At 35.6% G+C, this 22,498-nt stretch overlaps 1 protein-coding gene across 1 annotated transcript; it reads left to right on the top strand.

The window, feature by feature from the left end:
• Positions 1-597: 597 nt before the first annotated feature.
• Positions 598-22,156, top strand: LOC129262035 (neurochondrin homolog). The gene is made up of 4 exons (XM_064100321.1): positions 598-749; positions 14,211-14,309; positions 15,244-15,361; positions 19,709-22,156. Exons 1-4 carry the CDS (start codon positions 644-646, stop codon positions 19,758-19,760), a joined length of 375 nt encoding a protein of 124 aa, XP_063956391.1. The 5' UTR covers positions 598-643; the 3' UTR covers positions 19,761-22,156.
• The last annotated feature ends 342 nt before the right edge of the window (positions 22,157-22,498 follow it).

Raw genomic sequence — 22,498 nt, 5'->3', positions numbered from 1 at the left:
TCTGTGGCTTTTTTTCATGAAAATTTGAATGTTACCTACCAATTCCATGCTATCCTCTGTTTTGTTATTGTCCAAATAAATTTGGAATGTAATGACTGATGATGAACCATGTAGCAAATTAAGATTTGGCTTTGAGTGTGCTGAATTACATGTTGTTATATTACATATTAAACAAACCTTGTAATGATGAAATGAGTTTTTACAGAATCCAACATTTTTACCATCTAGTGTTTGTGTAAATAAAAATTACATGTATTTCCCAAATTATTTCGGAAGACAATGATTGCTTGCGCAGTGTTAAGCAAAAATGATATTCTATAAATAGATATTACATGTATTTCCCCCCAATAATAGAATAACACATGCGAACATTTGCTCTATTGGCTTTGCAGATTATCAGTGCAGTCTGTTTGTGGTCTACATTTTAATATGTAACAAAATTTTACCTATGTAGATTATATCAGAACTAATAAGATGATATGCTAACACTAATCTTTGATTACACTCTGCAAACCTTATCAGGTTTAGCTACAAACTTCTTATGAATTTCTATACATGTTAATTGAAATGTTATTTGAATTTGTTCCTAACAGACACTGCTCTATCATTGGTAAAAAAGTTTGTTCAGTCAGCTCTGGAGTTCATGAAGAAAATTCTAGTATGTGGGTCTGAGGGGGTTTGTGAGATATCTACAGAGTTTCAACAATACTGGGATGAAGTCACTGAGCTTTGGTTCCTTGCAATGCAGAGTAAGTATATCATAGGGGTGTTTCACAGAGTACATTGGTACTGTATGGACATGTGTTGAGGAGAGATGCTGCTCATAGGGGGTGTTTCATAGAGTACATTGGTACTGTATGGGCATGTGTTGAGGAGGGATGCTAATCTTAGGGGGTGTTTCACAGAGTACATTGGTGCTGTATGGACATGTGTTGAGGAGAGATGCTGCTCATAGGGGGTGTTTCATAGAGTACATTGGTACTGTATGGACATGTGTTGAGGAGGGATGCTGCTCATAGGGGGTGTTTCACAGGGTACATTGGTACTGTATGGACATGTGTTGAGGAGGGATGCTAATCATAGGGGGTGTTTCACATAGTACATTGGTGCTGTATGGACATGTGTTGAGGAGAGATGCTGCTCATAGGGGGTGTTTCATAGAGTACATTGGTACTGTATGGACATGTGTTGAGGAAGGATGCTGCTCATAGGGGGTGTTTCACAGGGTACATTGGTACTGTATGGACATGTGTTGAGGAGAGATGCTTCTCATAGGGGGTGTTTCACAGAGTACATTGGTACTGTATGGACATTTGTTGAGGAGGGATGCTGCTCATAGGGGGTGTCTCATAGAGTACATTGGTGCTGTATGGACATGTGTTGAGGAGGGATGCTGCTCATAGGGGGTGTCTCATAGAGTACATTGGTGCTATATGGACATGTGTTGAGGAGGGATGCTGCTCATAGGGGGTGTTTCATAGAGTACATTGGTACTGTATGGACATGTGTTGAGGAGAGATGCTGATCATGGGGGTGTTTCATAGAGTACATTGGTACTGTATGGACACGTCTTGAGAGATGCTGCTCATAGGGGTATTTCACAGAGTACATTGGTGCTGTATGGACATGTGTTGAGGAGAGATGCTGCTCATAGGGGGTGTTTCACAGAGTACATTGGTACTGTATGGACATGTGTTGAGGAGAGATGCTGCTTATAGGGGTGTTTCACAGAGTACATTGGTACTGTATGGACATGTGTTTAAGAGGGATGCTGATCATAGGGGGTGTTTCATAGACTACATTGGTACTGTATGGACATGTGTTGAGGAGGGTTGCTGCTCATAGGGGAGTTTCGCAGAGTACATCGGTACTATATGGACACGTCTTGAGGAGAGATGCTGCTCGTAGGGGTGTTTCACAGAGTACATTGGTACTGTATGGACATGTGTTGAGGAGAGTTGCTGATCATGGGGGTGTTTCATAGAGTACATTGGTACTGTATGGTCATGTGTTAAGGAGGGATGCTGCTCATAGGGGTGTTTCACAGAGTACATTGGTACTATATGGACATGTGTTGAGGAGAGATGCTGCTCATAGGGGTGTTTCACAGAGTACATTGGTATTGTATGGACATGTGTTGAGGAGAGATGCTGCTCATATGGGTGTTTCACAGAGTACATTGGTACTGTATGAACATGTGTTGAGGAGGGATGCTGCTAATAGGGGGTGTTTCATAGAGTACATTGGTACTGTATGGACATGTGTTGAGGAGGGATGCTGCTCATAGGGGGTGTTTCATAGAGTACATTGGTACTGTATGGACATGTGTTGAGGAGGGATGCTGCTCATAGGGGGTGTTTCATAGAGTACATTGGTACTGTATGGACGGTTCCATGACAATTGCTCCGCCGACATTTGCTCCGCCGACAATTGCTACGCAAAATACGACAACTGCTCCGCCGACAATTGCTCCGGACAGTTGCTCCGCCGACAGTTGCTCCGTCGACACTTGCTCCGCCGATATGTGCTCCTTCGACACTTGCTCCGCCGATATTTGCTCCGCCGATATTTGCTCCGCCGACATCTGCTCCGCCGAAAATTGCTCCGCCGACAATTGCTCCGCCGATATTTGCTCCGCCGAAAATTGCTCCGATTATACGACAATTGCTCCGCGACAATTGCTCCGCCGATATTTGCTCCGCCGACATCTGCTCCGATTATACGACAATTGCTCCGCCGATAATTGCTCCGCCGACATCTGCTCCGCCGAGCATAGCTCCATGAATTTACAAAGTAAACTTAAACTATGCTTGCATGATATATTAAATGTCATACACAGGGGCCGCGGAACGGTTTTCAAAGTGAGGGCTGAGTCAAAAGTGGGGGCTGTCCATGCTAAAAATCACAATCATATGGTCATTCTTACGTTTTTTGTACACGGCTTTGGAAAATTGGGGGGCTAAAGCCCCCCGGCTCCGCGGCCCCTGATACATGCATATAGAAAGAAATTGAAAAAAAGGGGTAAGCACAAAGGAGGGATAGATATTCTTAATAGTGGGGGGGGGGCAGGCCCGAAGCCAGGGGGGCGGTGGGGGCGGTCCCCCCCCCCCCCCCCCCCCCAAAAAAAAAAAAAAAAAAAAAAAAAAAAAAAGTCCCCAAAAAGAAAAAAAAGAAGGGAAAAAAGAGAGGAGAAAAGGAAAAGCGAAGGGAGGAAAGGGAAGAAAGGTAGCTTTGTGGGTTTTTCTTTTTATTCTTTATTTTTTCTCAAAAGAGAAACTCTTTCACTCTTGCTCTAAATTTATATGAATTTTGCTTCCGCGCTGCGCGCGGTTAGAGGACAATATTGCAGTTCTCCTTTGTATCCCCTCACCCTTTCTCTAACCCTGTTTTTACACCTCAGCTATGTGTGTTTTTTGCCAGTTAAAGTTCAAATGTATACATTAGGGCGTGGAATTAGACATGTTTTATAGCTCCATGGAATTAGAGTAAGGTTATAGTCTGAAGTATATGAAGTTATCTTTTTTTTTATTGATCGGGCAACTTCTGGTCGGGTCGACTCTGGGCGGGTAAAATCTTTATATCAATTTCTGCCGTCACCTCCATATAGGCAACTTATCCCGCTTTTCAGCTCATTACTAAACAACCATAATTTGGGGGCAAACAGGTACCTATTTAAAAAGAGGAAAGTATACAATTCGTGTCGTATTAAATAAAAAAAGTACAATATTTTTTTATCAAATTCTATTAAACTTCATTTCCCTGCACATTCATCTCCTGTCCTGTTTTGCGCCCTCAGTTTGAAATTTTTAATGACACCTAAGTTTCTTTATCATTCAAAATTAAGCGCTTCAGGATAATAGTCAAAGAAATCATCTTTTTTTCTATAATTTAAATAAATCACAGAAGTTTCAACTTTTTGCGCACTATTTTCCTCGTAATGAAGTTCAATAATCTTAGAAAATCAATTGAATTAGAGCCGATGAGTTATTAGAGATATCTGCATTTGATGAAACGTCCGCCCTTTGAAATTTCAGTTTCATTGCTCAGGGCGGGGAGGATTATCTTCCTCCCGGCATATACCCTTCTCCTCCTCTGTTTTGCGAGTTAAAGATATAATTGTTTGTAATCAAATCTGATCTTTCTAAGGGACGTATTCATTTTAACTTAGAGAACCCTTATCTTGGGACCCTTTTTTATTTGGAAAAAAACTTGATAAAATGCTTTAGCTTCCGCGCCTCGCGCGGGGTAATTATTATTTTAATTTCTTCCATTTTATCCCTTTTTTGTGCGTTCACAATCACTTTTGAAAAAAAGGTTCAAAATCAAAATATAGTCAACTGAATTGGAGCTAGCTGATATAGGTACTAGAGACAAGAGAGACGGCTCCTTTTCATTTTAATTCATGAAACACCGAAAGCTTCGCGCGGGAGGGGGAAACTCCCCCTCCCTGCACCCACCCCCTAGGGAGCGCGCTTCACACGCTCTGTAAGTGTTGGCACGCTTCGCGTGCATGTACCACCCCCTCCAAAATAAAATCCTGGCTTCGCGGTTGGGGGGGGGGGGAGCATTTGTGTAAGTTTTATTACGTGCCTGGCGATTAAAATGAAAAAAAAAACGCGTTTTCATGTAATTATTATAACCATATAGCTCCATGTTATAACAGTAGAAACAAATTAGACATACCCCATTCTTAGCGTCAAAATCGCTCAGACTGGCGAAATATGCTCCGAAGTGGAGACATTTCCTCCAGGTGAAATTCAACGGTATACCCCACCTTATTTTGTCGAAAACCTGTACTGTAGTCACGCAAAATGTTTACTGTCGGCAAATTTTGTGCCATACAAACATGACCAAGACATTCAGTAAGTAAAAATTAATATTCAAGAAAATACCAACTTGTGAAAGACTACATGTCGTGTCACCTTCTCGGCACACCCCTCCACTCTGGTTTCCATATCCTCTCGTACACACAGTGTTCTCAGTATGGTCTCCACATCCACATCATGTCATACACACCGTAGGTTTTTAGATTATGATAATACTGTATATAATAGTGAGTTGCTTTTTTGTTTTATGTTGATCATGATTGTTTTCTTCACTGATAGAAAAAGGATAATCAATTTTTTTTAACTTATCCAAAAATAGAATCCATATGTTCTGTTTTATATAGTTATTAGTCAAGGTTACTTTAGTTCGCATTAGTTCTCATTGTTTATACGTTCTAATTCTTATGCATTATACCGATTGATATTGTACTTTAAATTTGACTATGTATTGTTACTTTGATTTTGTTGTGCTTTGTGAACGGAAAATGAATAAATCTTAATCTAAATCTAAATATGGTCCGCCAATAGTCGAATTATATTCATTATGATGTTATAATGTAAGTAACAATTTGGTGTTGATGGGGGATATAATTTTACACGTAGTTTCAAAAAATAAAAAAATCAATCAAACAAGATTTTCTTCTATAAATGATATACCTTCATGTGTATATGGCCGCCTATGTATTTTCCAAGAATGAACTATATGAGAAGAAAACGTGTGTTCATGTACTTATTATCATTATCATTGTACCACCATTATCATCATCAGCATCACTATCAGCATCTTCATCATCACCATCATTATCATTGTCGTCGTCGTTTTGCTTATGCGGAAATCAAACAAAAATGATTGTGAAAAGGGTTATGGAGGGAAAGAGAGAGAGAGAGAGAGAAAGAGGGGGAGTGAGTGAGAGCTTGAGGAAAAAAGGAGGTGTATGACTTATTATTTCTGAATATCGCGATTTCTGTTTATTCATGGGATTGAAATAGAAGGATAAACTTAACAAGTTCTTGTCATTATAATTTTTTATTTGATTTACTGATCAGAACATGAGATAAATGAAATCATGAAGACTGTACGTTCTCGACAGTTTTATTAACGTTTTCCAACCAAAACTACACTTTAATGACTGCAAACACCTTCATTTTCACACACTCGCAACTATGGACACAGTATACATCTAAATGAGAGTAGTGTCATTTTCAAAACCTTTCTTAGCTGCAAGGAATACTGAATCTCATATCCACAATGTGCATCTGAATGCACAATGCCTGTGTTTCTAACATGTACCCAAATTACCCAATTTAAAGAACACATGTTAAGATCTAATGAATCAGCAAAATAATCCACATTCTATCATGATCAGCAGGCATAACAGCCTATATACTCTTCAATACTTCAATTACAGTTTGTCGAAAGAAATAACACAAAGAAAAAGAAATATATAGAATTGTAACTCTGGTAAATATATCCAAAATATTAAATTAACGCATCGTGCTCTCATTTCTTTTACGAGATACCCCCCCCCCCCCCCCCCGAGATATGCTTCATGTTTACAATTTAAAAAAGGCGTATAAATGTCCCCTTTCCATGTCAATAACAGCTCGTGCTTTGTGCTCGCATTATAAATTCAGTGAGATGCGTATTGGGTTTCACGAATTTGTAACTATATTATTGCTGGTATATATATTATTGTCTTTTAAAAATAACATTGTTTGTTTAGACGTAATGAGAGAGATACATACATATATTCATTTATTATAATATATTTATATTGTCGCTTTGCACAGAATAGAACAAAAATACAACCGAAGTCTAGTTTTATAGTAACTCACCAGTAGCGTAATGAGCCAAAAACAAAAAATGGAGGGGGCGAGACAAGGATAACATTTATTTTCCTTTCCTTTATTCTTTTTTTTTTCATTGGTAGGGAGAATGGGGGGATCCGTGACCCCTAGCACGCCCCTTCCCCATCTGTACGCCAGTGATGATCATACTTTCGTTTGAAACAAATTGAAGGAAAAAAAGTGCAAGGGTAGATAAGGCCGAAGACGTAAATAAAAATTATTGATACAAATATTAATAATTATAATACTGATAAATATACAATAAATCAAGCGGTCACCAATAAAAATAAACAACGTAAAAGAACAAAACGAGAAAGAGAGAGAGAGAGAGAGCCCGCGCGAATGTATGGTGTATAAGTTGCTGGAAAGCAGAAGAGATATTGTGTCCAGCACCCCCCCCCCCAAATTCTCTCCCCGCTCAAGACCGGAGTGAAACCGATGATAATAATATATGAACAAAAATCCAGATTCACAATTTCAATGGGGAGTGTGTCATTCCCCTTCTCCGTTACAAAAAGTGGCAGCGGCAGGGAGAACAATTTGTTTTGTTTTTTAAGCAGAAAGCTGTGATGATAGGGGGAGAATAAAATAAATAAAACATTAACGAATAACAAGAACAAAACAACGACAAAACAATTTGTATCAGGATGAATTTCTTATCATTTAACATAGACCAACTTGGAGAAATAAGATGTTCATGCAATTGTCGTATAATCGGAGCAGATGTCGGCGGAGCAAATATCGGCGGAGCAATTGTCGCGGAGCAATTGTCGTATAATCGGAGCAATTTTCGGCGGAGCAAATATCGGCGGAGCAATTGTCGGCGGAGCAATTTTCGGCGGAGCAGATGTCGGCGGAGCAGATGTCGGCGGAGCAAATATCGGCGGAGCAAATATCGGCGGAGCAAGTGTCGACGGAGCACATATCGGCGGAGCAAGTGTCGACGGAGCAACTGTCGGCGGAGCAATTGTCCGGAGCAATTGTCGGCGGAGCAACTGTCTTATTTTGCGTAGCAATTGTCGGCGGAGCAGATGTCGGCGGAGCAATTGTCGGGTCACCGTATGGACATGTGTTGAGGAGGGATGCTGCTCATAGGGGGTGTTTCACAGAGTACATTGGTACTATATGGACACGTCTTGAGGAGAGATGCTGCTCATAGGGGTGTTTCATATAGTACATTGGTACTGTATGGACATGTGTTGAGGAGGGATGCTTGAGTTTGAGGGAAAAGGGGTGACCAAAGACATGGATGAAGCTAGTGGTGGAGGACAGCAGGAGGGTTGGTTAAGGGAAGAGGATGCTCTAAGTATAGTAAAGTGGAGGAAGGGGATGAGGGTGATTTGTATGAGTGTGAAGTGAATCTTGTCACACCCCCCAACCCCCCCCCCCCCCTGGATTACCGCTACTTCTTAAATCTGACTAAAATCTTGCTTAAAGGGGAAGTTCACTCTGACAATAAGTTTGTTTTAATTAAAGCAGCAAAATTAGAGAAAAATGTTGGTGAAGTTTTCATGGCACTCTGACAAAGAATAACAGATTAATGATCTTTAAAAAAAAATTATTCTGTAGCGCCACAGATTAAAAGAACATGTTAGGATTATGACTCAATCTGCAATGTGTTCATTGAGAAGAATTGCAATAATTCTGAATGGTGTTAAAAGACCACAGAAAAGTTGATTCATCCAGAATGAATCAGTTCAGTTCAGTTAGTTTGGTTTATTTTCATATCTCACAAAATATCATATACAATGTATTGTCCATTAAATGACAGTGAATCATTAATAATAAAATAATACAATACATCACTATTATTCATAATACATAAGACGAGGATATGAAGGGTAAACTATTGAAAAGCAGAGCTTGTAATTTATAGTTTCCCTATTAATAAAATTATAAGTAATTGTCAACTTGTTTTTATATCAATATGTTACAAGAAAAGAAAGAGAAAGAGAAAAAAATTCCTTAAAAAAACGAGTGAAAAAAGAAGAAGAAAAAAGCCAAAGGAAGGTGGACTGACAATAGTTAAGAGGAACATTAGGGAGCCGTGGAATTGTCATTAAGATATTTTTTTAAAGGGCAAGTCCAAGAATTCGCGCGCGTTACGTATGGGACATTTCAGAGGCTTTAATGACCTGAAAAACAGTGTTAAATTACTTTGATTAGATTGAATACCCTCATGATGGTATACATCTAGGAGAAGAATAATCATGCAAAAAATGGTGACATATGACCGTGACCTTGACCTTTTAGAGAAAAAAGATGTGCCGTTATGTATGGAACGCAGAAAAAAGACAATTTTTAAAACATTTTTTTCAAGTTGAGAATTCTCTGAAAGACAACTTGTAACTTAGTGTGATAGAAGTCACAATACTCTAGTATATCTAAGGCAAGTTTCATGTCACAAGCCAAATCCCTCTAATTACAGACTCTAATTAAATAAATTAATGACAATTTTCCCCATAATTCAAAAAATTGAAATAATTTAAAATATGGAAATAACAAAAGAGTTTCTTTCTTTTAAAATGTTCTATTGAGACATATTTGATATGACTGAAAAGGAAATTAGCCATTTCAACATTTTTTGTTCTTGATTTTCATGGTTTCAAAAATTTCTTATGTATTTCTATTGTTTTTTATTTTATACATATTTTTCAATCTTCACAATTTTTTCGCTTCGATTGTTTTCATTAATCAGTATTCATAACAAATCAGTCTTTAAAAACTAAAGAAAAGGTAAATAATCACTTTTTGGAGCACTCTTGAAATGTGTTTTTCTCCATTCACTTTGTACACAAATCTCCCCATTGACATTGTGTGTAAATGTCCCATACGTAACAATTTTTTAATTAACTTTTAATTAACTTTTAAGTGGCCCAGTGGATTAGTCTTCGGACTTTGAAACAGAGGGTCGTGGGTTCGAATCCCAGCCATGGCGTAATTTCCTTCGGCAAGAAACTGATCCACAATGTGCTGCACTCAACCCAGGTGAGGTAAATGGGTACTGGTAGGAAGTAATTCCTTAAAAAGCTGTGTGCGCTATGAACGCCTAGCTTAGCCGGGTAATATAGGAGCGCCTTGAGCACCTAACAAGGTGGATATGTGCGCAATATAAATACCCTATATTATTATTATTATTATTAAAAAGTAAACTCTATTTTGGAAACTTATTGTGGTATAACATTTTCATACTTAATATATTAGAACTTCCCAGAGATGCAACAATACAAGTATTGTATTATGAGAAATAACCAAAAAAACATCCTCAAAATGTTACGTATGGGACATTCCATCCTTGGACAAGGCCTAATTTGCATAATGAATTAGATGACACCACATTTTTTCCCAAAAAAGTAATAAGATGTTAGGGGGTCCATGTCCCACCTATGACTAAATCTCACAAGTTTTTTTTTTGTTTTCCATAAGTTTTTATAATTGTCCCATACGTAACGCCCATTTCACCAATTATGCAAATTAGGTGACCCAAATTAGCATAAATATGCATATTATCAAATTTTTCTTAATGAAATTTTAGAATTCAACATTTGGGCTTTCTTACGCCACCAAAGATAACTTCTTAAATTAAAGATGAAATTTGGCCTTCTAGGGTGACCTTTTCTTGGACTTGTCCTAAAATATAAGTTGTCAATTTACGTTTAAAGTATATATCAGTATGAGTATATAAGTCAGTTAGTAGATCATTCCAAAATAATGGACCTGTGACAATTGTTTGTTGTGAAAAAGCTGTACGAGTACGTGGAAGATGATAATAATGACTTTGGCAAGTAGGATAGCTGTGAATCTCATCATTCCTTCTAAATAGAGAAGATACAGTAGTGGGGAATTCTTTTCTTGAGAGTTGAAATATAAATATTCCAAGGTTAAATGCATAAAGATCGTGGATTTGTAGAACATTACATAAATAAAAGAGTGGAGTAGAATGAGCCCGGTAACTTAAATTTTATTGATATGAAGTTTCGACCTGTTCCCCCAAGAAAGGATACTGTAATTTAAATATGGCAAAATTAGAGTGGAGTATAAACATAACAAGACACGGGTGGGAAAAGATGACTTAAGTTTGCAGATGACACCAGTGTTTCTGGATATAATTGTACTAATGTGATTAATTTGAGCTTTCCAAGTTAATTTACTGTCGATATATACGCCAAGAAATTTTGTTGTATCAACCTTTACAAGAGGTGTAGTGATCGTATTACTGAATAAGATATAATTTGATTTATTGATATTAAGAGACAATTTATTGGAATGTATCCAGTTAAGAACAAAAATCAGTTCATGATTCAGTGTATGTAAGAGAGTTTGAGGATTTTTGTGAGAGATAAATATATTGGAGTCATCTGCAAACAGAAGGAATGAAAGAATACTAGAAAAAATTTGAAAGTCATTAATGTAAATGATAAGTAATAAAGGACCTAGTAAAGACCCCTGTGGCATTCCGCATGAAATCAGTTTTTTATTAGATTTTTTATTGTAAATAAATACAAACTGCTGACGGTTAGATAGATAACTTCTGAACCACTCCAAGGCCTTTCCACGTATTCCGAATGTGATAATTTTAAAATAAGAATGTCATGATTAATTGTATCAAAGGCCTTGGAGAAGTCCAGAAATAAACCAACAGTATGAGAAAAAGCATCTATAGATGTAGCTATTTTTATGTATAAACATTAATAATGCATGGGTAGTTGAATGTTTCTTTCTTAAACCAATTGAACCTTCAATAAAATATATTTGATTAGAAAGTTTACAATGCGGGAGTATATAAAATTTTCAAGAATTTTGGAAAAAGAGCTTAAGAGCGGAATGGGACGATTATTTCCAATATCATGTTTATTACCTTTCTTATGTATCAGTATGACCTTTGATATTTTCATTTTTTCTGGTACTACCCCAGTTGTTAAAGATAAGTTGAATAAATAAGTTAGTGGTTGTATTATTTCATTTATAGTCTTCTTCAAAAGAAAATTTGTATTATTATAGCCAGAGCTTTTCTTAGTTTTCAAATCTTTAACAATGATACTAATGATAATTTATGATAACTTATGATAACTAATGATACCTAATGATAACTAATGATAGTTAGTGGTTGTACTATTTCATTTATAGTCTTCTTCAAAAGAAAATTCGTAATATTATCATAGCCAGAGCTTTTTTTAGTTTTCAAATCTTTAACAATTATAATAATGATAACAAATGATAGTTAGTGGTTGTACTATTTCATTTATAGTCTTCTTCAAAAGAAAATTTGTAATATTATCATAGCCAGAGCTTTTCTTAGTTTTCAAATCTTTAACAATGATAATAATTTCAAGAGAAGTAATGGGAGTAAAAAATATAGATTGACCGTTCGGTTCTTTTAAAAACGATCGAAAATCCAACATCGGACTTTGGAATGTCGTGGGCAAGATTTGGGCCAATGTTTATGAAATAATCATTAAATGTTTCAGCAATAAACATTGGATTTATATTTTCGGAGCTGTTGATCTTAATTGTAGGAATAGATGATGATTTTGGTTTTTTATTTAGACCATTGTTTATCACCTTCCAATTACATGTACTTGAGACATCATATATACTTTGATCTAATTTAATTTTTTTGTGCTTATAAAAAATATGATTTTTCGGTTAATACAATGAAGAAGAGACTTAGGGATCCAGGGAGATCTTGGTTGTGAACCAGTTGTTTAATCCAGAATTTACTTTTGCAATTCACTTTTGTGTGGCCTGCCTGAAAAAGATGTAAGAAAACTACAAATAGTGCAAAACAGTGCAGCCAGACTTATCATGCATGCTAAAGGTCAAGATCCCATAACGCTCTTGTTGTCGCACTTGGGTAGTACCACATGTGTGTTGTTGAAGATGATGGGGTCAAAGGTCATCTATGAATGCCTTGCAGAGTTATCGCCGGTTTCAAACATACAGTTTAGGTTGAAGGTCATTGAGCAGGTTATGCTCAGACAAGTAACTGGGCATATGCTCATACATGTAATAATAATAATAATAAAAATTGGCTTTTATATAGCGCTTATATCAATCTACGACTGCTAAAAGTGCTTCACAATTATAATTATCTGGTCACTGGATTCATAGCTTTTTTTAGCAGCCTGTTAGGCGCAGACTTGCTCAACCAACCACAATGACGGTTGTTCCTACTGGTACCCAATAAACATTGTCTGGTATAAAGTATTGTGGTATTGCTCTGTTACATGTACACCCGTATGGCATTAATTTAATCTCAAAAGCTCGACTTGACTTCGAGAAATAGTACGTTGCGGCACTATGTTTATGTGTTCCAGGAAAATTGTGTGAAGCACTGAGGTGGGGGGGGGTGGGTAGGCCACGATGGGTTAAGAATTGGATTGATTCAAAGCTGTTTTAAAGACCAACATTTTGAATAAATATTAGATATTGGTATTAATTCACATACATTATATAATTGTATCATGCTTTTCTAGGATCTGATTTATGATTATTGTTGCTCTTTAACGCTAAAAGGTCGGGGAGGCGGATTCCGCCCCCCTCTACATTTTTCACGATAAACCACCGCGTGAAATTTTTCAACCGCATTGCTCGCTGACTTTTTACTTTCAGATATCGCGCAAGTTTTGAGGCCAAATTTGCGATGCCCGGGTACGCGGTTACAAAATTACGCAACATTATGCATGTCAGACTCAAAACTGCTCAAAAATGTGTATTCATGTACAAATCCAAAATTAATAAATGTATCATTATTTCTACTTTTACTTATTAAACTTAATTGATTTTGTCTTGATTATGATCAGAATTAAGTCTGCAACAATTTCCTTCGAAAAAAACAATAAAATACTATTATGTCGAAAAACAAATAAATGCATAAGAAATTAAAAAAACATTAAAATACATAAGAAAAACAATTGCGATATCAAATTTTTTTTGAAGTTCATTTGATAGGGATCCTACAAAGAGTCTGAATAAAAAATTAGCAGTTTCGAGGCAGTATGATAGCTGATAAAGCAAATGTTTTATTTCATGAATAAATTAGCATAATTAATTCACTAAATGAAAAATCTTATTATATGAAAAAAAAATTAACCATACAGCCTTGGAAGATTATATCACACACTACTACTTTGCAAATTCCCCCCCCCCCCTAGCTGTGAGATGGGACCAAATAACCTGCCTCTTTTAGGGTTAAGATATAATTTACAAAAACAGTATTATGATAAGTTAGGGTAACAAATGGTATGTTTAATATTTTGGAAAATCGTGTTTTCATTACAGGGAAGTATTTCTTTTCAGTCTCTTGATTTTAATTTTGTAACCTAAGCAATGATAAAAATATCAAAATGTACTGATATTTTGATAATTGATAATAAATTAAATAAATATTACATAATAAATCAGGAGTTGCTTAATGTCAGCAATTGAAATTGATAATATATTTGTTAATGACCCATGACATTTGCCTTCCCTAACTTATTTGTAGCATTTTATATGTGACTTGTGATTTCTATTTCTCCTAACTTCTATTGATAGTTTTGGCCGCATCCATTCCTTTATTACCCTGGCTGACCAAGTTATTTATAGATAGTGGCTGGCTAGAATCTTCAGTAGAAGTACTCAAAGCATCTCATGGTAAGTGAATTGCATTTTATTTCATTCCTTATTTGCAATAGTAATCTACCTATTCACAGAAAATTCTTTATCTCCTGTTAACTGACAAGTAATAGTAGTTGTTTGAATGGTAACATTTTTTAATAGATAATTTATGTTGGGATTTAATTTTTCCAATTTGAAAACAATGCTTTAATAAACCCTTATTAAACTCGCACTGACTTTTTACTTTCAAGACTTGTGCATCATTTGAGACCAAATTTGCAATGCCCGGATACACCGTTGCAAAATTACGCGATATTTTGTAAGTGCATGTCGGTCCCAAAATTGCTCAAAAACATGATTACATTTACAAAGTCAATGCGAACTGTGTTTTTCAACCAAAAATCATAAATGTATGATTATTTTTACTTTTGTTGGTTTAGATGGATTTATTTTATGTTATTCATGATCGCAAAAGGATCCCGACAAAGTTCATCGACAAAAACAAAGGTTTGAAAAAACAAGGATATACATGTACATAAGAAACAATAAGATACATAGGCAATTAATTATTTTTTCAGCAATATTTTTGTAGATTTTGTTAGAAATATGGAAATCTATATGTTCACCAAAAATTAGCATTTTACTAACTACATGTACATGTATATAAATAGAGTTAAAGGCAAAAACATACACAAAAAACAAAAATTAGGGCAAATTTCATATGCTATTTGCATAATTAGTTAATAAAAAATATAAGCAAATAATTATTTAAAAATTTTACTTTACAGTCTTGCAGTTTACATCCGGTTCTACGCGCGCGCAAATTTTTGCGGCAATCACGCAATCAACGGCTGAGATCTGAGGGGGGGGGGTCAAATTGACCCCCACCCCCAAGTATACCTGTATGTTGGTCTGAAATAGCCCAGGTAAGATAGGGTTAAGAAGTTTGATTCTTTGTTTCTTTGTTTAGTTGATCATCTTGATGAAGAGATGAAAGGACCTTACAGTACACTGTTTACAGCTATTATTAAGAGTGATGGTACAGTCTACAAGAAGTTTGTTGATCTGGGAGGTGAAACCGTTGCAAGGTAAGTACAATAACAATTGTAACTCTGAAAAAATTAATAGGGAAATAAAGTTGAACTAAAAGAAACCATAAGTAGATTTTAATTCGTCATGAGGACGAAGTAGGTGGTCTGTCATGATTTTCCATTCAGTCTCGGCTCATTTTGTATGAACTGATTCATTTAGATATGATCTTTTTGATAATCTTGATCAAAGACATCATGGGAATACATTTTGACCATGGCTAAAGTGATTATAAATATGTGGTGATGACAATCGTGATGATTATAATGATGATGGTGATTATGCAAGACGGTAAATACGAAATGAAGTTTGAGGCACGTAAAACGCCATAAAAATTGGCTTTCCAAAATTGCTCAATGAAAGGCGCCTTAATTTTCACAGCAGCTAATTTTTACTGGACAGTTATTCATTATTGATGTTGTTTATGCAAAATCTTTAAAAAAATTATTTGTACTGCCCGCAATTTTTTGTCTCGCCTGCATAGCAGTGTGAGACTATAGGCGCCGCTTTTCCGACGGCGGCGGCGTCAACATCAAATCTTAACCTAAGGTTAAGTTTTTGAAATGACAGCATAACTTTGAAAGTATATGGACCTAGTTCATGAAACTTGGCCATAAGTATTACTGAACATCCTGCCTGAGATTCATGTCACATAACCAAGGTCAAAAGGCCTTTTAGGGTCAATGAACTTAGACCATGTTGGGGGAATCAACATCGAAATCTTAACCTAAGGTTAAGTTTTTGAAATGTCATCATAACTTAGAAAATGTATGGACCTACTTCATGAAACTTGGACATAAGGTTAATCAAGTATCACTGAACATCCTGCATGAGTTTCACGTCACATGACCAAGGTCAAAGGTTATTTAGGGTCAATGAACTTTGGCCATAATGGGGGTATCTGTTGAATTACCATCATAACTTTGAAAGTATATTGGTCTAGTTCATTAAACTTGGACATAAGAGTAATCAAGTATCACTGAACATCCTGTGCGCATTTCAGGTCACATGACCAAGGTTAAAGGTCAATTAACTTTGGCCAAACGGGGGTATCTGTTGAATTACCATCATAACTTTATGGATCTTATTCATGAAACTTGGACATAAGAGCAGTCAGACTGCAGGTCCCAAGAAAGTGGCTTCTTTCATCCAAGTGATATTCATGACTTGAGATGTTTTGCATATTTAATGAGCTTGATGCGGACCAAAACACCTCTTTTCATTCGGTAATTGCTGCAGCTCTAATTATGCATCGAATTTCATGAATTTGGTACCATTGTAAAGAAGAAGAATCATTCTTTTAGGTCATGTGTTTGGATTTATTCAAAGATTTTGTAATATAGGTTAAAATTTTGATCTAAAATATGCTACAAAATAAATATTTTCACCTGACAAAAGCTGCTATTTTCACACTTTATTTTTGTTTGAGCCCAAATGATTTTTATATCATGATAAAGCTGAATATGTATGCTTTGAAATGATATAGGTTTCAAAATAGGAATAGGTTTAATCGGGTCAAGATCACACTTTTCATTTGCCAAGTACATAAAGCAGCTTGAAAACAAGTATACTGCACTCTGATTGGTCAAAAAGACCACACAATGGCAAATTCCAACGGTTCCAGTGCCTGGGTTCGTGGGAAGGTCACACTTCCCATGTGGTAATCTCCTCAAATACCCCGCGCCTGTTGTTCTGTGAACCTTATCCAGCCAATCAGAACTCTGGATTTCATGCAAGTACAAAATTTCAGAAATCTCGTCTTGTACCTTGGTGGGAAAAGTGTGATCTTGACCCGATTAAAAGGTGCCGCATATCAAGAGTGGCATTGTGAGAAAGTACAGAAGTTCAGCTTTATGGTGATATAGATATCATTGAGGCTCAAAATAAAAAGTTTTGCACAATTTGCAAAAGAAAACAGAGGAAGAAAATTCAGTTTTGAGGCACAATTTCAGGCCAGAAATTTACTTATTTAAAAAAATATTGTATACAAAATAAATGACCAATATGAAAGAGTAACTTTTACTCTATCTGATGGTGCAATAATATTTCATTTAACTTGAGGTTAAAACAGGTAAATTCTTAGAGAAAGAAAATCTCACGAATCACGAGATTTTGCAAGGAGGAGGGTTCAGCCACGAGATGATTTGGATGAATCTGGCCTTTTTGCTCATTAGCATAGGGACCTGCGGTCTGACTGAGAGTAATCAAGTATTACTGCACATCCTGTGCGAGTTTCAGGTCACATGATCAAGGTCAAAGGTCATATAAGGTCAATGAACTTTGGCCAAATTGGGGGTATTTGTTGAATTACCATCATATCTCTGTAAGTGTATTGGTCTAGTTCATGAAACGTGGACATAAAAGTATCACTGAACATCTTGTGCGAGTTATAGTAGGTTTCAAAGTCAGCACTGCTGCTATGTTGAATCGCGTGATGCAGGTGAGACCGCCAGAGGCATTCCACTTGTTTCTAGATTTCAATTAAGTTTCAAGCAAGAATTTTCACAATGTCAGTGGGTATTAGTTTCACAGAATTTGACTTGAAAATTCATAGGTAATACTTTTTGAAAAAACATCCTAAATATTTTTATTCAAAATTTATGCTAAATTTCAATTATTTTTAATGAAAAGTTTCACAATGCTACAATACCACAGCATTCACTTCAAAACTCATCTGTGATGGTTTTGATAAAAAATTATGCAGAAAGTATTTTTGTAAATGTTTGCAAAATTTCCGCAAATTTCTAAACATTTTACATAAGATTTTCCGTCAAGAATTTTCATGAACCATTAATTGTGTATGACTTTCACATTTACTTGAAAATTCTTTGTTGATGATTTTTAATGAAAAAAGTCATGAAAAAGTTTCAAATACAAGCGATTTTCCTTTATAATTTCGGGGAAAAATGTGTAATAAACTAATTTGCACAATGTTTAAAAATGACCGAATAGAAAAAAAATCCGTGAAATTCCACAAAATGTCCGAAATGAAATTTTGCAACCCAAGAGCGTTTCAATATTGCAGCGTTTACTAAAAAATAGTTTACATAAATGATATTTTACAATGTTAAAATGACCCCTAAAAAAGTTCAGGCAAAATTTAAAAAATGTCCTACATAAAAAACCGGTAAGCAAGTGGGCTTGAAATTTTCAGCAAGACCGTACAAATGATTAATAAAAAATTTCCTATATAAATTTCTCAAAAATTAGGCCCAGAAAAAAATTGCAAAAAATTAAACAAGTCATAACACATTGATGCCTTGGTCGAAAGTGAAAATTATTCACACGTTACTTGTAGAGAATTGTCTTTACTACATCAAAATTTGGGAGAAAACTGAACACTGATAACAAAGATACGGTCAAATATGCATAAATACATTGACGTATGTTGCGAAAATATGTAGTTTTCACTTCTAACGTAATTTTGACGTAATTACGAAATCTCTGAATGAGATATTGACTATATCCAAGAGTGAGGAAAAATTGGGGGTCAACGGACTTCCTGAAGAGCTACTGTACAGTGAAATTTATATAGGCATATTTTTGCCCATTTATGACTTATTTTGCAAGTTTGCACGCGCGAGTAATGCAAATTTGAATGGACGCACATTCGCGTATTATTGGTCGTAAGAGGCTGAGTGAGGTATCAAATTAATCAGAAGATAATGGACAATGGACAGACATAACATAAATGTTGCCTCGAAGATGCATACCGATGGTAGGTGCAAGAACGCGCACGGATACCTGTGCGCTTGCAAAATGTTGAAATGCTCAAAATGACCTGAAACGTACCCAAACTTGACCACGGTCAATTTGGGGAATTTTAAAATTTTGACGTTTGCGTCGTGACCTTTGCATGACCTCTGATGACATGTCCTCTGATGACATGTCCTGATGACCTGTCACCTGAACTTGATATGATGCAAATATGGATGATTTTTTATGATTAGTTGCGATGATATGATCAATCATTTAATTTTACAAAATGGCGCCTAGATGACGTCATCATGATTTGATAACCTTGAAAAGCTTCGTTACACATGTCCATAATGATGTCCATACATGACATGAAAATCAAGAAAATTGACATGCCTGATTTTGCGATAAAGTGGGAACAAAATTTGGCAATAAAAATAAATAAAGAAAATTCTGACGAATATAAAAGGTGATCTGTCATATATTAATGACAGACCACCTAATAATAATTTTAAAAAAGTGATAAAGAAAAAAAATAGTAGAAAAAACTTATAAATAATCATAATACTTGCTACATTGCAAGTATTAATATTATTAATCAAGAATTTAATGATTTATTATATTGCCTGTTTCTCTATTTCTTTATGTAGGAAACATGGAATGGATGAATTGCAAGCAGCCCTGACAACATGTGCAAGGTAGTAAGACTGGTGTATCTACACATCTCATTGTTCTTCTGTTGCATCTCACTCTGAGGATTTGAGGGGTTAATTTGGCAGATATGTCAGATCACACTTCATTGTGATGTAGAATTTGGGAGGTTCATTTAGGCATGTTTGAAAGAGATTGTTTGATGGTATTCACAAATTCATCTATGAGGTCAAAGAATATATTGTGAGGTCACAAACCATACTATGATGTCACAGACTTCATTATGACATCACTCTTTAGAGGATCAGGTGATGCACAGAGAAAACAAACATTTGTCTTCTTTATCTTAGGGAATATTCTTTTCCAAGAAATAAAATATTATCAATAGTAGCTGTATTCCCTGTGTAACAGAAAAAAATGAGTGTTGATTCTCATTTATTTTTGCCTGAGTAATAGTGAAAAATATGTTAGAAATCTTTAAATACTAGACTGCTTTAGGCTTAATACATGTCAGGTCAGGTATTTGATTTATTCGGCTGACTAAAAAAGTTAATACTCAATTACTTTTTATTATAAAACACAACAGAAAAGTCTCACTCTTGGTTCGAAATTCTTATTTCTTCATCTTATTGTATGTTTGAGGATACATGTATATTGTTTAGGTATGTCACACATGCTGAAATGTCTGACACCATGACATGGATTCACAGTTTCCATTATTAAATGGGTACTCCAGGCTAAACATAATAGGATTTCAACAGATAAATAAACTCAGACAAAATACAGGAAAGTTGATCAAAATTGGATGAGTAATAACAAAGTTATGAAATTTAAAAAATTGCATTATTTTGGTGAAACAGTTCTATGCATGTCTTCATGAATATTTAATGAGCAAACTGATGATGTCATATCCCACTTGATTGTATTTTATAACATGAAATTATGTTTATTCTATTTTTCCTCCAAGATTTAAAAAATGGATTGAAAAGTGATTTAATGTTTTATATATTTGTTGTTATAAGGGAGACATATCATGTACACATGTTTGAAAAATGAAATAATTATAATTCCTTGTAATAACATAAGAAAAAGGTAGTAAAATGGGGATGTGACATCATCAGCCCACCTAATGAATGTTCAATACAGCGTGTATATAACAGTTTTCACATAATATTGCTAAACTTTCAAATTAGAAAACTTCATTATTTTGTATCAGATTTTGATAAAACTTTAGCATTTTTGCTTGATGAATTTTACTCCATTTATTTAGATATAATTATTTTCAGCATGGAGTAATCCTTTCATTAGGTGTTGTAGCACACAAGATAAATCTCCAGACTTTGAACCACAAGGTCTGGGGTTTGAATCCCCGCAGTACATGTACTTGCCTCCTTGGCAAGGCATTTATCTACATTTGCCACTCTCCACACAGGTGTAGATAATGGTTACCTGAGCTCCATGTAAAGCAGGAGGAATTATGTAGTGAACCATCGAGGGGGCAACTAAAAATCAGCTTATTAATGCTTTGTATTATTGCTACTACATGTCTGTTATAGGGAGAAGGAATAATATGTGTATTCATCACGCAAGAGACAATCACAAGATTGTAATAAAGAAGTTCATAGTCTTCTTTGTAATAATAATAATAGTAATATAAATAGACTTGTATAGTGCACTTTCCATCTTGATTAAATGCTCAAGGTGCTTCAGAGCAAAAAATCAACAAAAACAAATTACATATAATACATGTTTGAACAATAAGTCGATGTCTGTCAAAAAAACACTTTTAAACAGGTATGTTTTCAGGTTGCCCCTGAAGGTGTTCACTGAAGTCTGGGTTTTCAAACTCTGTGGAAGAGAATTCCACAGGCTAGACCCAGCATGAGCAAAGGCCTGTTCCTCCCAAATTTCTTAAAAACTAGAATTTGTAAGAGATTAGATGATGAGGATCATAAGGTTCTTGAGGATTTGTAGTTATGTATCCATGGAATCCTTGAATAAGAGAGTAAGAATTGGAAAATTTTCATTGATATTATTGTCCAATGGAACATTCTAAAGCATATGAAAAATCATGAGATTCATAAAATTTTGGTCTTTTCTCTTTTATTGTAAAAACAAATATCTAAATGGACTTGTCTGGACTTGCCATCTCGGAAAAATTTGTGTTACATGTATGTTGTGAAAATTTAGGAAAAGATTTGTGTATTTCACATTAGACCTTGTACAATGTACCTTGTGTTCCTCACTTCTGATAATCCCGACTTTTCGTTGGAGAACGCGAACGCTTCTTTGTGACGGTAGTTGATTTTGGAAGAGACTTTTGTGCCCGTCATCATGGTCGTAAAACTCTGTCCTGCAATGCAAATTGTGTGACATGAGATTTTTTTCGTTTAGCATCTGGAACGGAAACATTCAATCTGCGTTTCGTGTGCAAAACTCTGGTTGCTACTATGGTAACAGCGATATATCCGAGATTTAGGACGACTTTCCAAGGCCACATTTGGTTCCTCCCAGAGCTCGAGAGGCCGCCCGGGGGGCCCACTTCCATTGAAGAGTGGATACCAGGCGCGACCACGCGTAATAAGGGAAAGAGTGGGCAAGTACGTTACTTATAGGCCTATGTAACCTTATAAGGGTGTCAAAAACAATGTTTAAAATACTGAAAAGGAGGATATGTTTTCAATACTTGTAGGGTTTCACAAGCTAAATACATGTACAGATGCATTTTCATAATCTGGAAAAGACTTGCTTCCTTGTTTAGGGTGCTTTTCGAAACCCCATGGTCGTGC

The sequence above is a fragment of the Lytechinus pictus genome, chromosome 5 (assembly GCF_037042905.1).
Source record: "Lytechinus pictus isolate F3 Inbred chromosome 5, Lp3.0, whole genome shotgun sequence".
Classification (NCBI taxonomy): Eukaryota; Metazoa; Echinodermata; class Echinoidea; order Temnopleuroida; family Toxopneustidae; genus Lytechinus; species Lytechinus pictus.
The sequence above is the reverse complement of the archived record's forward strand: the minus strand, read 5'-3'. Positions and strand labels throughout refer to the sequence as shown.

Excerpts from the sequence above, each read along its gene's own strand:
- LOC129262035 (XM_064100321.1), top strand. The coding sequence starts at position 644 with ATGAAGAAAATTCTAGTATGTGGGTCTGAGGGGGTTTGTGAGATATCT. Across the intron at positions 750-14,210 it reads TTGGTTCCTTGCAATGCAGA|TTTTGGCCGCATCCATTCCT; the intron begins GTAAGTATATCA and ends TTCTATTGATAG. Across the intron at positions 15,362-19,708 it reads GGAGGTGAAACCGTTGCAAG|GAAACATGGAATGGATGAAT; the intron begins GTAAGTACAATA and ends TTCTTTATGTAG.